Source organism: Lynx rufus, unplaced genomic scaffold (assembly GCF_022079265.1).
Source record: "Lynx rufus isolate CCGP_SWC_20201006 ecotype Redwood Valley unplaced genomic scaffold, mLynRuf1.p SCAF_4, whole genome shotgun sequence".
In the NCBI taxonomy this organism is placed as follows: domain Eukaryota; kingdom Metazoa; phylum Chordata; class Mammalia; order Carnivora; family Felidae; genus Lynx; species Lynx rufus.
In genome coordinates this window covers 82420861-82440180 of record NW_025814856.1, presented here as the reverse complement: position 1 = coordinate 82440180, position 19320 = coordinate 82420861, and the positions used below count along the sequence as shown (strand labels likewise).

The 19320-nt window shown below is 40.3% G+C and overlaps 1 protein-coding gene across 1 annotated transcript in view; it reads right to left on the bottom strand.

Moving 5' to 3' along the window:
- Positions 1–866: 866 nt before the first annotated feature.
- The window catches only part of CCDC146 (coiled-coil domain containing 146), a 116916-nt gene continuing 98462 nt past the window's right edge, over positions 867–19320 (bottom strand). Inside the window, exons 10-19 of the mRNA XM_047094770.1 lie at positions 19210–19305; positions 18426–18596; positions 17125–17213; positions 16871–17035; positions 14533–14757; positions 12257–12485; positions 6901–7029; positions 5988–6125; positions 2769–3017; positions 867–1413 (exon numbers count right to left, since the gene is read on the bottom strand). Coding sequence (XP_046950726.1) covers positions 1210–1413; positions 2769–3017; positions 5988–6125; positions 6901–7029; positions 12257–12485; positions 14533–14757; positions 16871–17035; positions 17125–17213; positions 18426–18596; positions 19210–19305 — 1695 coding nt within the window. The 3' untranslated portion in view covers positions 867–1209. The remainder of the gene's footprint in view (positions 1414–2768; positions 3018–5987; positions 6126–6900; positions 7030–12256; positions 12486–14532; positions 14758–16870; positions 17036–17124; positions 17214–18425; positions 18597–19209; positions 19306–19320) is intronic.

Here is a 19320-nt window from a genome sequence, read left to right as displayed (position 1 = left end):
GGGAGAGGTGGGGAGAGGAGAGGAGAGGAAAAAGTGGTATTTCTTACTCCCAGAATTATGACACAAAATCCATACCTGATACCAATATGAAATACAGCTTGAATATATGAAGTGAAATCAGTTTTCCAATTTACTTGTGTATTTTCATACATGAGAAAATATAAAAACGGAATTAGGAAAATATACGTGGGTGAAATGCAATAAAATTAGAGTAATGAAATAAGTGGAATTGGCCTCATTTTCAATTCTGTCACATGCAAAGCTATAAATGTTTTCCTTGGAATTTTTAAGAATCTGGAGTCAGAACTTAAAATAATCACAGGTTTATTTATATATAACATTGTAAAAAATCTAGATTTATAAGATAAATTTTTATAGCAAAAGGATTCTTTATTTGTAAAAAGAATTACCATAATATACTTTAAAAAGGACAAGTCTCCTTACTGCTTTTTATTTGATTTACATTTACCACAATAATTTCAAATACAACTATTTAACAAAGTGAATTATACCCCTGTGTTACTTGGGATGTTTTCCTTTTTAAACAATCATTCTGTCTTTCCCTTTCAAGTGAATATATTGAATAGTATTTGTGTTTTTCTTCTTTAAATTTTTTTAAATGTCTGTTTTTGAGAGAGAGAGACAGAGACAGAGTACATGTAGGGGAGGGGTAGACAGCAAGGGAGTCATAGAATCTGAAGCGGGCTCCAGGCTCTGAGCTATCAGCACAGAGCCAACGCGGGGCTCGAACCCATGAACTGCAAGATCATGACTTGAACCGAAAGTCAGATGCTTAACCTACTGAGCCACCCTGGCACCCCATTTTCTTCTTCTTTAATAAACAGAGACCACTCTGCCAATTTCTGTACGTCACTGAAATTTGATTTATTTTTCTTGCATTTTTATAGCCCCTGGACTGTACATTTCTGAAAGGTAGTCAATATATAGAGTGAAAAAGAAAAAAAATAAACACTACAGATATATGCCTTGCCATAACTGTAGGACAATTCTGTGTCCTACTTAACATCATGTAAAATATAGTAGTTGATGAGTGTAAAAGGAAGCCATGGTGTTCTCCGCTGGTGGTCAATTGCAATATTTTGCAATAATTTGTACGTTAGAACTCTTATGCTGATATTTTCCAGCTGTGGATATGAGGAAACCTGATTCAAGTGTCTCTCGTTGAGAAGCCTGGATTGGTTCACATACTCAGATTTCAATTGGCTTTATAACAGGTTTTCTTATGTGCCTCATATTGGCCCCAGGTTCACTGGGCTTAAAAGGAGCCAAAGCGCCATATGGTTTTGGCAAGGGAAGAGCGGCCTCTGCCTCTGGGATATAGGCATTTGGACGTGGCTCTGCAGTTGTGTAAACACCGTTGGGTAGCTGGCGAATATCTGCCGCCAAGAACTCCTGCAAAGAATGATTTTTCCTTTTGAGTTTCCTGAAAACTATAGTGAAGCCAGTTCATCCTCAGGGCCCAGCACACACAGCTGGGTCTGAGCAGTCTTAGGCTGTGTTGACTGATATTCCCCCAAAGGGACAGATGGGTATGAGGGTGGAGTCGCTAAACACACACACACACACACACACACACACACACACACACACACACACACACAGCATCTAATTGGAATGACCCATGTTACCCAAGTATCACTCTGTTGCTGGGGTTTAGGGTTTATCATAAACTGGTTAGTGGGTTTTAAATTCACTATATTCCAGCTTTAATAGCTTTCATTACACACTATTTCCATGGTTTTGAAAAATGCTGGAGTAAGTCATTGGTGAGCAAATGTTAACAAAGAGGGAAATAAGGAGTGAAGTAGAACCAGAGGACAGAAGTGGTCAGCACCTTGCTTTGAACCTCAGGGTCCTCAGGATTCTGCCTGTGCTTCTGAAGAATAGAGGAATTTCTTACAGCATTAAAAAAGAACTCTAAATAATGGAGACAGGTAAATGACAGCTGGGACGTCATAGATAAAAATGAATGCCCTAAAAAATAGAGTCCCAGGCAGTGTGGAAATTACAAATCTGACCCTATTTTCAGGCATTTCTAGTGTGTGTTTGGAAGGCATGTCTTCTTGGGATAGGGAGTGAATAGTGATCCTTTGGGGGATATCTACTTGCCAGTCTGAGAGTGAGCTGTAGGTCCCCAGAATGTAGTCTTCTTAAAAAGAGATCCTTAATGCCATTTTAAGAATATTAGAAGGTCATGGGAGTAGGCAGAACTCAGCACCCGATGTGTAGGTCCAGTGATAGACCTAGATTTAGGTCAGTGGTTGGAGAAGAAAGCTGTGGCCTTGAGGCCTTTGATGCCACCAAGTGCATAGTCTGCAGAAGGCCGTGACAACATTCCCAATCTACCTTGGTGGCCCCAGTGGCCAGACATGGGAAAGTAAGGTGTAGCCTGAGCAGGGGTGCAAGGACATAAAGCCCTATGGATAAAACCAGTGCCAGCCTGGCCACTGTCCTGCCGGTGGGAATTTATGGTGTTCAGCCACACTAGCCCAGGATGTAAGACTGGGGAGGGGGGTGGGCTTGGTGCTTGATGAATGTTTTCTGGAGAATATTACCGCACTTGGGATGTTATTTTGACTTGTCCCCTACATCATATCTTAATAAAAACAAAACTCCTTTCTACTGCTTGTTGGAACTAGGTGTGTGCTAGAGTGGGAGGTTTTTTATATATTTTGGGAAGACTGAAATCCCTGAAAATATCCCTTCCTGCCACACTGGACAAATGTGATACAGAAGACAAAGCTTACCTGAGATTTTTCAGCGATGGCCAAAGCATACATTTCTTCATCTCGAAGTACCTTCAGCCATTCTCTTTCAATGTCTTTATTGAGTGGCAGACCCTTTTCTATCCTGGAATTGCAGGAGAAGATGAAATCTTCTTTATCCATGACTTCCTTTTGGAGTTCAATGGCCAGAGCCTGTTTCATGGAAAGCTCAGCAACAAGAGCCATCATTTTTTCCGTGGCATCTTTGATCTTTTTCCGGTAGCCGTTCATCTAGAATGAAAGAGCCCAAGGTTTAGACTATGTATACATTAAGAAAATGGCAGGCTGCTGGCTGTCTAGAATGGTGGGGGGCAGTCTTGGCTGGAGGACAGAGAGTTTAAGTGGGAATTCAGAGAAAATAAGAATTGGAAGAGATCTCAGAGATTGAGCCCAATTCCCTGGCTGTGTAAATAAGGCCCTCCTCTCACACACAGGCACACACACTCACCTCCACACCTGGAGAGAGCCTGGCCCTGGGTAAATAAAGACAGGAGGGAAAAGAAACCAGTCTGTTCATCTACTTACTGGAGTTCCAAGTGGATAGCATGGAGGGAAATAGTCCCTTTATTTTTAAGAGGTGATAAGGAGAAGGGAAAGAGTATTCTTGATGTGTAAGTTCTGGCCTAATTTTGCCATGTCTTTAATTTGTCACCTATCCAGTGGAAAAAAATCTGGTAGAAAAAAAAACTACATTTAAAAATTACTCTTTAATTATACGAGATAATCAGCAGAGGTCCTGTATTCTGAAATGATTTTTAATGGAAAATATCATACCTCAATGTGGTTGCATTATTGATCATAATTCCTGGGATGCATCATTATTAGGTCATAAGCAAGCATGAGTTGAACTGGGGAAAATCTGGTCAATAATTTGAAATGAAATGTTTCTTGTTCTATGGGTATGTTTACCATTTCACCTCAGCTAGTTACCACCAAAGAATTAAAAGATAGGACTAAGTGGAACATAGGCACCCAACAAAATTAAAACTGAAATTTTGCTGAATGAAGGAATTAATAAATTCTATTCTATTTTAATCCTTCAGTCCTTTGAATAAAGGTACACTGGGACCTGAATATGAGCTTCCAAAATCTACACTGGACCTTGAAATACTTTATTCTCCTAATAGAGCGGACACTGATCTATCTGTACATTTGCTTAGAGAAATGTTGCTGTTTGTGATTTGCCTTCCTCTGAAAATATAATGTCTAATTGTTATATACACATTTTTTCTCTTTAAAGGAATAGGGAATATACATTATAAAAACTGTTCTATATTTTAAGAAGCATACAGTGAATAAAAGCAACTACTTTTTAAAGCTTCAATGGTGAGTCATCTTAAATTTCATTAATCAGTTATGGTACACTTGAATGTTGTGTGTATGTGTGTAAAGCTAGCCAACCTCCTTATCTCCTCCAAAAAAGGATGGTATTATTCCGGGTTGCTCTAAGTCTTTGTTTGGGATTTCCCATTTTCTGTTCATTTGGGAAATTTGCAAGTGGAGCCATAAGCTACCTGGGAAAGGTGAGAGATTTGAGATGTGCATTCTCGTTGAGTTCCTGCAAGGAGCTAGACCACTTCTCAACTACCCAATGCTTGCAACAACTTAAGCTGATATCAACACCCATTTCACAGATCAAGAAACTTCATTTTAAGATCATTTATGTATCTTTCTCAGGGTCACTCCCTAGTATTGGTAAATCACAGATCTGGGGTGTGAACCTTTCTACTTTCTAGTTCTGCCTACTATAAGGAAATCCTAATTTTAAATAAAAAGAGAAAAAGCCAAGTAGATAGCACTGAAGGTGGGGAAAGGTGCGGGAAGATAAAGCAATAGGCTAGGACTCCGCTTGCTGGATCCCGGGTAGCAGTTGTCACCATTTGCATTTCTCTAGCATTACAGCTGACTTCTGGACTGCCAACAGATTTGACAAGCCAGCCCTCAGTGACGACTGGACTTCCCCTAAAGAAAGGGAAATTCATTTTGCAAAAGGAAGGAAGGCAACATTTAAAGAAACATCGGGCATGCTAATTCAGGCAAAGTTAATGAGCCTAAAAGAGTCTTAGCATTTCTTATTTGATGAGGTAAAGTCGTGAATTGCCCATGAGCCATGGGTCTGATGTGGAAGTCTATTAGTGAAAGTCATCAGAGCAGGTGTGTAAATGCCAAATAAAAATGGCAAAGGAGGCTTGAGGTTTACAGTGATTTTCTGTTTCTTTGGTGAGCGAGAACTTTCTAGAATGGGACTGACTTCACTTATTCAATAATTTTTTTCTCTCGAGTTTAGTACACGCTGGCCATTGGGGAAATTAAGGACGAGGAACAGCCACTGCGCTCAGGAGCCCACCGTCATGGGCTGTTTACCTGTCTGCCAGCACTAGGTGTGGACAATGTGTCCATTCCTCTTTGTTCCTGCCCTCACACCTGGCATCAAGGGAGCACGCAGCAGGTTCAGTAACTAAAATCCCTGGGCTGTCACAGCAGATGCTCCAAGGGGCCCAGAGGTCGGGTGAGCAGCAGCTCCTCTGACTGTCCTACGGTGCCAGGTCCTGCCTCACCTAACTCACCAGCCTCCCTCCTGCTGGTGGCCCCTTTCAGCACAGCTCTAGCAGTCCCAGCCTGACCCTGGAGCTTTGAATCATCAGTCCTCATATTTGAAACTTAAGAAATCAGGAAGCTCCACATGACTGGTCTTTCCTCACTAGTGTGGCCCTGTAGTGGCTTCATCCCAAGGACTAACAGGCATGGGTGTTGTGTGACTGACTGCTGTTCTCTTTAATGGTCCCGTCCATTTCTGGGTTCTGGCTGGGTTCTGGATTAGGGCTGTTTTCGTGCAGACTGCTGGGTAAGTGAGGCCCTCTAATCACAAAGAACTAGAAAGGATTTAAGTTGGCACATGAAATATAAAGGTATAATTGTCATAGTTGGAGTAGGTGGCCTGTTCAGGGAAACGTGCAAACTGTCATCAAAAAGCTTAAGTTTTCCCAGTACAAAACAATTCATTCAGGGGACAAGATTGAAACCCATTTTGGACAATTCTCTAAGAGTCCTCTTTACCTTTTTAATTTTACATCTTTATGTTTCTCTAGTCATAAAGCCAAATCTCTTCAGTGCTGCTCTCGATAAATAAAGCAGACTGTGCAAAATGACAGGTAATAAAGGAGTAAGGGCAGGAGGGAGAAGGCAGGGTCTCAGGCAGACCTTCTTGGCTAAGAGCAGAGTGTCCTGTTTGCAGGCCTGAGTTTTGCTGCAGAGCCTGTCTGTGAGCCGGGAGACCTGTTCATAGATGAAGTCCTTCTCCAGTAACTTCTCCTCCTTCTTGGCCAGCTGTAGTTCCAGCTATGGTTGAAAACAATTTCAGTAAAAAGGAAAAAACAAAGTCATGTAATTCAAATTCTTCTTTCTTTTTAAAAAAAAATTTTTTAAATGTTTGTTTATTTTTGAGAGACCCAGAGACAGAGCACAAGCTGGGGAGGGGCAGAGGGAGAGGGAGACACAGAATCAGAAGCAGGCTCCAGGCTCTGAGCCTGATGCAGGGCTTGAACTCATGAACTGTGAAATCATGACCTGAGCCGAAGTAGACCACTTAACTTAGCCACCCAGGCACCCAAAAATATTCTTTCTTAATTAGAGCCCTATTTTTTTCCCCTTAATGAAAACAGATTGCTTTTATATAGTTGCCAAGATAGCTCTGGAAAAGTCTTTAGCACTGGTCTAAGTCAAGACTCTCCTTGCTCCCAGCCCCCTGCAGGCAGCTCTGGGAGTTCTTCCTTCCCAAGGTAGGGGGCAGCCCTCTCAGCTCCATTTAGCTTCCTGTTGTCATTCCTCTGATACTCTCCCTTCAGGAAGACAAATTAATCCACTAAAGATGCCAAAATTGTTCCTTTGGGCTATGAGACAAAAGTGGGCATCTCAAAACCACACAGGTTTTACTTCTTTTTGGCAAGCATTTGAAACAAGCTTAGGTTTTGTTAAGGGATTACAATGACACAATTGTTAGTGGCTAGAATTGTGAGGGATAAATCTGTCTGCATAAGATGGAAATAGCACCACCGATATCTGTGACACTGATCAACAAGGGGCTAGTAGGTACTACTGTCAGAGGAATGCTTACCGAATCTAATTTTTTGATCATTTCTTCTTGGGTCATATCTTTCCCTGGAATGACGCGGGTTCTGTTCTCACCCTCAGGATTTATAAGCTGTTTCTCCAGGTCTCTTATTCTGTCTGTGCACTGTGAAAACTATTAAACAAGAAAGAAACATTAACTTCAAAACTAACCGTCTTGCTCCATAAATTTTAAAATCACATGGCCCATGGTCTTTAAAGTCTTCCAGTGGGATCAACCCAGGGAAAGGGGCAAGAGAACTCTTTTTTTTTTTTTTTTTTTTAATGTTTATTTCTGAGACAGAGAGAGACAGAGCATGAATGGGGGAGGGGCAGAGAGAGAGGGAGACACAGAATCAGAAGAAAGCTCCAGGCTCTGAGCTGTCAGCACAGAGCCCAATGCGGGGCTCAAATTCACAAACCATGAGATCATGACCTGAGCCAAAGTCGGTCGCTCAACTGACTGAGCCACCCAGGTGCCCCCAGAGAACTCTTAACATCCCATCAGCTGGGACCTGGGGTTGAACAATGTGTCTGCCCACCCATGGTGCCATGAGGATGATGCCTGTAACTGACCCTCTGAAGCAAGACTGCGAGTTCAGAGCCATTAAAGAAAAACCTGATCTTACAACCAGTCCTTTGACTATTTACCATTTTGTGTTATACCCATGGGATGCTGCATGGTTGCAGAGCAGAGCTTTTTATGGAAGATTGTTCTAGAGGCCAAAGTAGACAACATACAAAGCAGACAACATTCTGGACTCCAGTTTAAAACCCTTTGTTGGCAATAGGTTTAATGGTGTTGCAAAGAATGAAGTTCTTAACTAGGTCAATACAGTGTACAGTCTGTGAGGTATAGCCTGAACCATTTATATCTTTTTTGCTAACCACCTAATACAATGCTTTATATATCAACTATATTTATTGAGTCAAGGAGACTTCGGAGGTGAAGAAAATAGCAGTTCACACATAGTTTTTATACGAAGAGATGTGGAACACATTGAAAACCAAGAGTTATCATTTTCAACCTACTGAAAACCTGTAGAATCTTGGGCAAATCATTTATCTTCTCTAAACTTTAGTTTCCTCAACTGTCAAATGGGAAGATAAGGCCCAACCTAATGGGGTTGATTACTTAAATGAGATACCACATTCCAAGTGGTATTTATACTTTACACACTTTACAACGTGTCCCAGAGTGATATAGGTAGTATTTAATTTTTAATTTATGTATTCTCCTCCTCCTGACAAAAAGAATTATAAGTGGTGACATAAATAATTTATTTTTTTTCCTTTTTCTTCCTCTCTCTCACACTCCTTAATTGCCCTTAATATGGAGTTAAAGTATACATCTACACATAATTAAGCATAAATACATTATTGTATTTTTTTTATTTTAACTTATTGTTTATTGTTGTAAATTTACATCCAAATTAACTAGCATATAGCGAAACAATGATTTCAGGAGTAGATTCCTTAGTGCCCCTTACCCATTTAGCCCATCCCCCCTCCTTCAACCCCTCCAGTAACCCTCAGTTTGTTCTCCATATTTATGACTCTGTTTTTGTCCCCCTCCCTGTTTTTATATTATTTTTGTTTCCCTTCCCTTATGTTCATCTGTTTTGTCTCTTAAAGTCCTCATATGAGTGAAGTCATTTTTGTCTCTCTCTGACTGACTCATTTCACTTAGCATAATACCCTCCAATTCCATCCACATAGTTGCAAATAGCAAGATTTCATTCTTTTTGATTGCCGAGTAATACTCCATTGTATATATACCACCTCTTCTTTATCCATTCATCCATCGATGGACATTTGGGTTCTTTCCATACTTTGGTTATTGTTGATAGTGCTGCTATAAACATGGGGATGCATGTGTCCCTTTGAAACAGCACACCTGTATCCCTTGGATAAATGCCTAGTAGTGCAATTGCTGGGTCGTCGGGTAGTTCTATTTTTAGTTTTTTGAGGAACCGCCATACTGTTTTTCAGAGTGGCTGCACCAGCTTGCATTCCCAATTATTGTATGTATTATTAACAACAATTGATATTTCTGTTTCTTAATTAAGAAATTAAATAAGGAACAAAAATATGGTGCTTGTTTATCAAAGCAGTACCTTGATTGCTCTGGTTTCCCCATGGGTCTTTGAGGAAAAACTGTTTACTTTTTTTTTTAAGTTTTTATATAAATTCCAGTTAGTTAACATACAACGCAGTGTTAGTTTCAGGTGTAGAATCTGGTGATGCAACACTTCAATACAACACCCTAGACTCATCACAGCAAGTGCCCTTCTTAATCCCCATGTTTACTTTATTGATATAAAATAGTGTTGTGCTCTAAAATAGTTCACATGATTTCCAAGATCCCTGAAAAGGAGCCATTATTATAAGCACCGGGAAAATATGACTCATGATAATCCTTGGATTAGACTGTTGGACAATTAAAAAATGTTTCAAACAACTGAGAAAATGCAAACCTTAAGAGAATTCTGGAAATGATGCAAAAATGGGAAGACTTTACAAAAAAAACCCAAAAACATTGCAGCTGTAACAAGTAACAGGATGTGACAGGGATCTGACACAGCAAGGCAGAGTACAAAAATGACTTGCCTAAAGCTTTAAACTTCATATCATGGCCTTCAAAGGATCCACGTGATTAGTGCTAAGTAGACAAATAATTAAGTGCAGTTTGAAGACTAATGGGAAACTTTCTATTCAATAGTTTTGTTTTTTGTTTTTTGTTTTGTTTTGTTTTAGAGAGAGAGCATGAGCAGGGGTGGGAAGGGCAGAAGGAGAGTGAGAGAATGTCAAGCGGTCTCCATGCCTAGACTGTGCCCATCTCGAGGCTAGATCACAGGCCCCTGAGATCATGACCTGAGCCAAAATCAAGAGCCGGACACTTAACTGAGTGAGACACACAGGTGCCCCTATTCAACAGTCCTTAAGCTTAAAATAACCTGGCAAAACAGGTAACTGATGGTAATACATAGTCCATATTGTCTCAATTCATTTGCAGTCAGAATGGAAAAGGCTCATATCAGGCATAAATGCATAAATATTTTCCTCTTGGGTAAACTGAATTCGTATTTTACACCAGATAACTGTATAATGAAATGCCAAGTGTGTATATTTTAAGAACAATGAATTTTATCCATTGACTAGAAGTATTGATTTGCAATTAACACAAATAAAATGCTTACACAATAGAGAGAGAACTTTTCTGTTGTGGATCTTACTGAATTTAAAGTCCTTTTGTTCTGCTGGGCATCTTGATAGTTTGGTATGGACAAAGATGGCCCTGAAGCTGTGTTTTGGGAAGGAGCTAGAGAAAGGCAAATTATTCTGTAAAAATCAAGTGGGACAAGTATGGAGTGCCTGGAGGGCAATCTGGGGTGGGGGTGATGTGGAGAGACAAAGGGGATGAAAGATGGAAAGACAAGCCAGTGAAATGGAGCTAGGCCAGGGTGCTGCATGGGCTAACACACCTGGGGACTGTTACCAGTGATGGGGTGCCCCACAGAGCTCTGTAGGGCATGGATAGCTGATACGGAATTTATAAGTTCTTTACATTTCTGTAAGGTATCCCATCATACTGTTGCCCCAAATCTCCAATCAGTTCATAGACAAAGATCTTGCATGAATGATTTTGTGTCAGTAAGCTGAAGAAGGAGTGACTCCTGAGTTTTGCACTGACATGGCATGGAAGTGAACCAGGCACTGTTGTATGTGAGCTGACGAGGGGATCCCCCAAATGAACCACTCATTGGTAGCAGGAGTCAGAGCCATAGGAATCCTGGGGAGGCTACCTTGGAGACCTGAGGGATGCCTAGGGGTGTCTCAACCAATCCATCTAAATTGGGCTACACTTATGGAGGAAATGAATAGGAGAATTTATGGCTCAAAAAATAAACACTGGAATCCTATCATTGATACAGCATTCATTCATTCAAATGGCATAAAACATGGAAGTGGACCCATCATCTAGTTCCACAAAGTCACGTGAATCGCCATGACATGATTAAATGAAAACAAAACAAAACAAAACACAAACCCAGGATTCACAACTGTCTATAGCATGAGCTAATGAAAACTATTTACTTGTACTTCTTGAAGAAGACCAGAAGGATCTCTTCCAGATTTTTGATAATTTTAATAGTGATTATATATTGGGATGGAATTTTATTTTTTTAATTTTTTTTAATGTTTAATGAGCAGAAGCAGGAGAGGGCAGAGAGTGAGGGAGACAGAAGCAGGCTCTGGGCTCTGAGCTGTTAGCACAGAGCCCGATGCGGGGCTCAAACCCATGAACTGTGGGATCATGACTTGAGCTGAAGTCAGAAGCTTAACCAACTGAGCCACCCAGGGGCCCTTGGAATTTTTATTTTTAATTTTTGTATTTTTTCAAAACTTCATTAACTGAACATGTTTTAATTTTATAATCAGAAAAAACCTGAAAATAAACCTGACATTTTAGAAACCATATTATAGGTTAAAAAAAATTTTTTTTAGGTTGTTTATTTTGAGAGGGATAGAGACAGCACAAGTCAGGGAGGGGCAGAGAGAGAGAGAGGGAGAGAGAGAAAAATCTCTTGGAGACCCAACCAGGGCTCAAACCCACGGAAGCCACAAGGTTATGATGTGAGCCAAAACTCAGAATTGAGCCACACAGGCGCCTTATAAGTTAAAATTTGTTCCTGCTGCATTGAGTAAATGGAAAAAAGATCTCTATTCTTTAAAAATAGAAGAAAAAGTACAGTTATTACATGTGAAGAAAGTAGCTTTATATTCATTATTTATGTATATATGTAGGTATTTATTTCATGTTTAAAGTTTGTGGCTTTATTCCATTTTTAAAAAGACTATGTCAGAGATCAGGCTATTATATTACAGGGAAACTACAGGGATTAATATGGAGTCCATTTATATGTGATTGCCAATTAACAAACAAAAATCTCGGCTTTGGAGGACAGGAGTTCTAAAAATGAGAGCAAGATGGTCTTCAGGATCTTTCCAGCAAGCATCAAAAACATAGTTATGCTGGTGGCAGTGAAAACCTGGCTTACTTAAATTTTGAGCTATGAGGAAGCTGAGCAAGAGTTGAGATTTGGGAGGGTCTAAATTCCATGGAAGGCAGAAAATGTTTCACGGGGAAAAAAAGACAATCTGTAGCGCGGATGCCTGATTCCACCCTGGAGCAGGGGCATTTTTAAAGAAGACTTATAACTCATGGGTTCGTACAGATACTAGGAAGGGCATAGCTTAATTTACATGTGAGAGCTCAATATGATCTACAAACCTCTAAAGAAGAGGCGGGGGAGGGGAAGCAAATGGCCCTGGAAATGTCTGATGAATATTTTCCCCACCTGAATCTGGAGCACTGCTAAGTCAGCATCCAGGGCCTTCTTGGTTGGCAGTAATTTCTGGGTCACATGAATCTGTCTTTGCTTCTCGGCAATCTTCAGTTTCAGGAATCGGATCTTTTCTTCCAGGACATGTATTTCAATTTCTCCATTTAGCTTCATCTTTTCTTGAATGTTTATTTTTTCATAGAAGATGCACACTTCCTCTTCCCGTTCTATCAGCTGAACGCCACTATGGCCAAAAGGAGAGGCAGAGGAGGCTAAGAGGATGTTGAGGTCACTTAGTCATGGTGGTTCCCCCTGGATGTGGGCACCAAATACACATCGACATTATATAATTCCAGAAGGCAAAAGATATTCACTGTTGGCTTTCTAGTTAAACTCCACACTTTTAATTTTCCTGGGGATGGGAAAGGGAGGACTGTTTAGCATCTTGACTCTGAGCTAACCGTGCAGTTGGCTGGTCACGGTATCTCTGCAAATCCCAAAGGTTTTCCTGGGGTGGGAAAAAAATGTCATTCCCCATGCATGAACAAAGTAATCTCATAATCTGATTTTCTGCAGACCCTTTTCTCGGGCCAGACTTGCCAACTGAGCTTTGGGCCAGAAGTACCCAGGCAGGGGGCCAGCGAATGTGTTTCTGCAGCAATTCTGTGTAACTTGCCAGGCCTATTAGTTTCTTTGAAAGTTGAATATTTCTGATGCAAATTGCCCCATAAATAGGCAAAGTCCTGTCCTTTGTAATCATGCCAGGGGAAAGACCCCTCCATGTGAGGAGAATGTGGGAAAGAAACAAAGTAAGAATTTTCTAATTCCAGCCCTACAGGTCTGATCAGGGCCTGGGAACACACTGCCTAACTACTTTGTTTTGTGCCAGGAGCCAAATAAGAGGACTTTTTTTTTCTTTCTTTTTTCCCAGAGAAAACACCTGCCAGCTGTTTGAAAAAGTAGTGTTCTTCACACCCTGAAGTTCTTCCCACACTCTGCATATCCATTATCCCAGAGTTCATCTTTAATTGCCTTTATCTCTGTCTCTCTCCCCTCCCTTAAAACATGTATGCACATCGTTGTATTTGCTTAATCTTAGCTCTTTGTTTTGTCTCATTTGCCATTCATTGGCTCCTCAGGATCCTCTTACTTCTCTTGACACAAGAAGCCAGGAGCAATGCCATACCACCTGTTTGTACTTTCAGGGTCCAGCACTTAGCACATAACTTCACATGGAGCAGCCCACAATCAAGCCACAATGAACAGAAGATCTGATACCAGATGTAATTACTACAGGGCTCTACAATCTCACATACCACATTTCTCTAGCACAAGCACAGTTACAGTAGCAATTGATTAATGACATAATTGTAGTCTGGAAGAAATAATGCTGTTCTGAAACGTCTTACTTGCTGAGAAAATGAGCTGGGAAAATGGCTTAATAAATTTCCTACTAAGACCAAGCCTGTCACAAAAGTGGATACGAGATCCAAAGACTTACTTATGTCAATTATACTGAAATAACTTGATGGTATCCTGAATGGTAGCCTGGGAAAGAACTTTGATCTTTAAGCGGGCAACTTCTCAAACCCTAGTCTTGCCTGTCTGGCTTACAAGAACAGAGTTTCTTATTTTCAGGCAAAACACAGAGCTGACCCCCTACCCTGCCCCCACGAAAGGCTAATGAAACCTAAATGTCACATGCCCCTCACTACCCACTGTCAAATCCAGATAGAAAAAAGGGGCAATATTTGTTTTTTTTTAAGCATTTTTTAATGTTTATTTTTATTTTTTGAGAGAGAGAGAGAGAGAGAGCGCAAGTGAGGAAGGGGTAGAGGGAGTAGGGGACAGAGGGTCTGTAGTGGGCTCAGCGCTGACAGCCGCGAGCCCCGTGTGGGGCTCGAACTCACAAACCAGAACCATGAAATCATGACCCAAGCTCAAGCCAGTCAACCGACTGAACCACCCAGGTGCCCCCAAAAGGGGCAACATTTCTTTTTTTTAATTTTTTTTTCAACGTTTTTTATTTATTTTTGGGACAGAGAGAGACAGAGCATGAACGGGGGAGGGGCAGAGAGAGAGAGGGAGACACAGAATTGGAAACAGGCTCCAGGCTCCGAGCCATCAGCCCAGAGCCCGACACGGGGCTCGAACTCACGGACCGCGAGATCGTGACCTGGCTGAAGTCGGACGCTTAACCGACTGCGCCACCCAGGCGCCCCAAAAGGGGCAACATTTCTAAGTAGGATCTCTGGGTGTTTTGTTTTTCACACTAGGTTCCTGGTTTTTACCTTTCATTTCGATGCTGAACGGCTTTTTCGTATCTCTTGCGAAGTTGCACCATCTCCTCTTCAATCACTGTGATCATATTGGCAAGTCTGTCGATGTTATTTAACTGGACTTCCTTCTTCTCCTTCATTGCCTGAAGTTTTGCTACGATTTTGCACACGTCATTTTGCATGCTTTCTCTGATGGTAACATTGTTGGCAAGTTTCAGCATGGAATTTTGTAACTTTCTTTAAAAACAATGGGAAAATGGGTGAGATCATAATTTTCTTTACTTTAAAAACAATGAAGTCTTCTGAAACTAGTAACATAGCTCTTGCTTTCAGTATGTCCATTGAAACGACAATAGTGGTACCGTAGTCCCCCCTATCCACCATCTGGCTTTCTGCAGCTTCATTTACCCGCGGTCATCCGTGGTCCGGAAGTAAATGATCCTCCTTCTGACTCTTCAGGAGGTCAATAGCGGCCTAACGCTACGTCGCAACGTCTGCGTCATTCGCCTCGCGTCACGTCATCAGACAGGCGTTTTGTCACCTCACGTCCTCACGAGAAGGGTGAGTACAGTACAATAACAATAACAGAGGGAGAGAGACCACATTTACATAATTTATTACAGTACAGCCGACGCTTGAACAAAACAGGTTTGAACTGCATGGGTCCACTTATACGTGATTAAAAAAAAAAATACAGCACAGTACTGTAAATGTATTTTCTCTTTTTTATGATTTAAAAAAATTTTTTTAACGTTTCTTTTTGAGAGACAGAAAGAGAGCATGAGTGGGGGAGGGCAGAGAGAGAAGGAGACACAGAATCCGAAGCAGGCTCCAGGCTCTGAGCTGTCAGCACAGAGCCCTAAGGGGGCTGGAAACCCCCTCTCCCCCCAAATCATGACCTGAGCCGAAGTGAGACGCTTAACCGACTGAGCCACCCAGGTGCCCCTTTTTTATGATTTTCTTAACATTTTCTTTTCTCCAGCTTACCTTATTGTAAGAATACAGTATATAATACATGTACCATACATAATATTTGTTAATCAAATGTTACTGCTAAGGTGTCCAGTCAACAGTAGGCTCTTAGTAGTTAAGTTTGGGGGGGGGGCGTTAAAAGTTATATGCAGATTTTCAACTGTGCAGGGGGTGCCCCCCCGCCCCAACCTGTGTTGTTCAAGGGTCAACTGTATATTGCTACAGTTGTTCTATTTTATTAGTATTTATACTCATCTCTTACTGTGCCTAATTTATAAGTTAAACTTTATCAAAGGCATGTAAATATAGGAAAAAAACACAAAATATATAGGGTTCAGTACTATCTGTAGTTTCAGACCTCCACTGGGGGTTTGGAATGTATCCTTCAAGGATAAGGGGGAACTACTCTGGTAGTAATAATGTTTACTACTATAATTATTATTACTGTAGTAATAATGATATTCATTATATGATATTCTTCAGGAGTTTCTATAGTTCCTCCCTCCCACCTTGGATTAGGACATCTTTTCTTTTGTGCCCCAAGCCTCTGCTGCCCCACTTTGCCAAATCAAAAGACTAAAGGAATTCATTTAATGCTCTGTTGAGTCTAGAAAGCTATCTTTTTTATTCTTTAATATGAAATTTATTGTCAAATTGGTTTCCATACAACACCCAGTGCTCATTCCAACAGGTGCCCTCCTCAGTACCCATCACCCACCCCCCCATCAACCCTCAGTTTATTCTCAGTTTTTAAGTGTCTCTTATGGTTTGGCTCCCTCCCTCTCTAGCCTTTTTTTTTTTTCCTTCCCCTCCCCCACGGTCTTCTGTTAAGTTTCTCAGGATCCATGTAAGAGTGAAAACATATGGTATCTATCTTTCTCTGTATGACTTACTTCACTTAGCATAACACTCTCCAGTTCCATCCACGTTGCTGCAAAAGCCAAATTATGGAGAAAGCTATCTGTCTTAATCACTCCACTATACTGCCTTCTCCAAGCACATTAGATGCTTCAAATCTATAACCAGGGAATGCTGGTTGATGAACATTTGATTGTCTTCCAAATTTGAATGCAAATGATCAAATTTGTGTTTTTCTTTCTAATTTGGTAAATGAAAATAAATAGTGTAAACATAGTGTTTTATTCACTTAAAAATATGGCTATCAGACAGTAGAAGCATAACGAATCAAATTCAGATGCTTAGACTGTCATCTGTAAAGCATCTTTGAGCAAGGGCTCTTACAGCTTTGTAAGACTATTATCTTCTACTTTTTACTTTATTCTACTTTATTATCTACTTTATTATCCACAGGGTATTTTAGAGTTCAATGAATCAGAAGAGAAACTTTTGAAAAGACAATAGTTATTATTACACTTACCTTTCTTGAGTAACTGCACTATTTCTTAAAATTTCCAGTTCATTTAATGACATTTTATGCCTTTCTTTTATTTCATTTACTTTCTGGTGAGCTTTGTGAAGTAAGTTAACAAATTTGTTTCTCTCATTTCGAACAGTGTCATACAGTTTAGCAAACTCTCTGAGTCTGTGGAAACACAAGTGTTTTTGAAACTCATGAAATAAAATTCATTTTTTGCCCGCCTAACAAGATAAATCGTCATGTAATTCTTTTACCTCCGATGAATTTCACGTTTTTTCTTCTTGTGTATCCTGATTTCAAGATCCTTTGCTTTGATCTCCTTAACAATATTGGTATATTTTTGCTGAAATATGAAAATTATGTGTGAAATTAAGAAAAAAAAAAAAGCTCAGCACCACTAACATGAATACTCCCAGCTGCACCTGATCTCATTCCTGTCCATTAAGGAGAATTCTATCTTAGCCAGCTGGGTTGTGCAGTTTGGGGTGGGGGTAGGGGAACTGTAAGGGAGAGATCTGAAAATTGCCTGGCCAGCTGAACTGAATTAATTAAGGACAAGAAAGAAGGAGAGAATAGAGAAAGAAAAAAGCCTATAGGAGTTGTCTTTGAGGAAAAGTTTGGGAAACTTTTAAGAGAGTGCAGGAGTGAGTATGGACGTCACAGCCGGGCTGGTAAGTGAAGAGTTTGTGGAAGATAGTTGAAGGAAGATGATTTGTAGTCAGTTTTGACACATGTTAGAAATGGAACCCCCTGTGGTATTTTGTGAGAAACAGAAGCCACGATTTTCAGGCGCTTTTCCGAGGAGAATGCCACCCCATGTCAATGCTTGCTCAGAATGAAGGTTGCCCTCAGAAACAGCCAACATCTGGGTCACATGGTAAATTCAGGTATTCTCTTTTTGTAATGTGTCATATCATATTCGTTTTTAACAGGGAACCTCTGAACATAATCCCTTTGTGGAATACAATGATTGTCATGTTAGAGTGTTAGCTAGCATGACAGGAGAGTTGTTTTTGTCATTAGTTTCATTGCTCTTTTGTTGGCGATGTTGCACTGGGTCAGCTCTGCTAGTTTGTTGGGAGCCCAGGAAAGTCATGGGGTGGAGTAGTAACTAAGGGAGTCCTCGCATTGGTTTAAACAACGCTGGCTTGGTGAACCTGGGAGGCACGGGTGGGGGGGTGGGGAGCAGTTTAATGCTACTGCTGTTGACTTGTTCTTGGACACATCTCACCATGTGAGATGGTGGGGAATCACAGAGATCTGCCCACTATGTCAGCTCTGTCCCCCGGAGGCACCCACCTTTTTCTTACTGAAATCGTCATGTGCTCGAATCCTCTGCTCATTGCCACTGACGCAGTTCATTTTTCCTATAGATTGCTGACTACTGCTTATTAAATCCTGAAACTATTTTTCAGTACGTGATTGAGTCTTGTTTGGGGAAACTGTATAGTCAAACTCAAGGAGACAATTACAGCTTTCTAATGAACAGTATGTGAAATTGAGGTTATCCTGAACTTGTATAGTAATTAATGGATGGTTACAAAAATGCAATTACCTGAGCTTTCAGGAAATCCTTGGATTTTTGCTCCTTCTCATCAATTTTGATTTGAGTCATACGGACAAGGTTGAAGGCAAGTTCTCGCATGTTTTCCTGCTCCTTTAAAAGCTTGTTTTCTTCTGCAAGTTGCTGTTCCACTAACTTGGACTCAGCTTCTGATAGGATTTTCTTTTGAAAAACACCATATATTATAACTTATTTGTTTGAAGAAACACACTAGGGCCAGTATCTTAACATTTTTTTTAATTTCCTATGTAGAAGTTAGTTTGCTAGAACAGAAAACAAAGTAACTTGACTGCTTTAGCTCCAAGTATTTTATCTTAGGAAAGAATGCACAAGTATTAGCATTTTAATGTGATAGAAGTTTTTCTTAATCAGACTTTGTTTTCAAGTAACTTGAAGAAAAAGAAGAGACATAAAATCATGTTTTAAAATACTTTAACAGTGGCTTGAATAAACAAAATTTGAAAATTTAAAAGTAGACATTGGTGAAATAAAACATTTATTGCTTATTTTTAATCCGATTATATAATCAGTAGCCCTTTTTATTTTAAAATCTCATGCATTTGTATAATTTTGTTTGTTCAAACACATCCTTTTTCTCCTATTTAATGTGGGGTTCAAGTAGACCCTGAGATGAAGAAACAGACCCACATTAAATAGGATCATACTATATTTGATGACTCTCCTATTGATGAAGTTTTGTGGAGCACAGTTAAAAACACCACAACTTCATATTAATCACCCTTAGACAGAAGCTTAGATAAGAGTCGATATTGACCTGTTGAGCCAAATTCCTCTTAGCCACTTCAACTTCCTTGTGGAGTTCTCTCCTTCTCTCAGATAATGTAGAATCATCTTTAGGGATAGCTTCAATCTGGAAATAAAAATT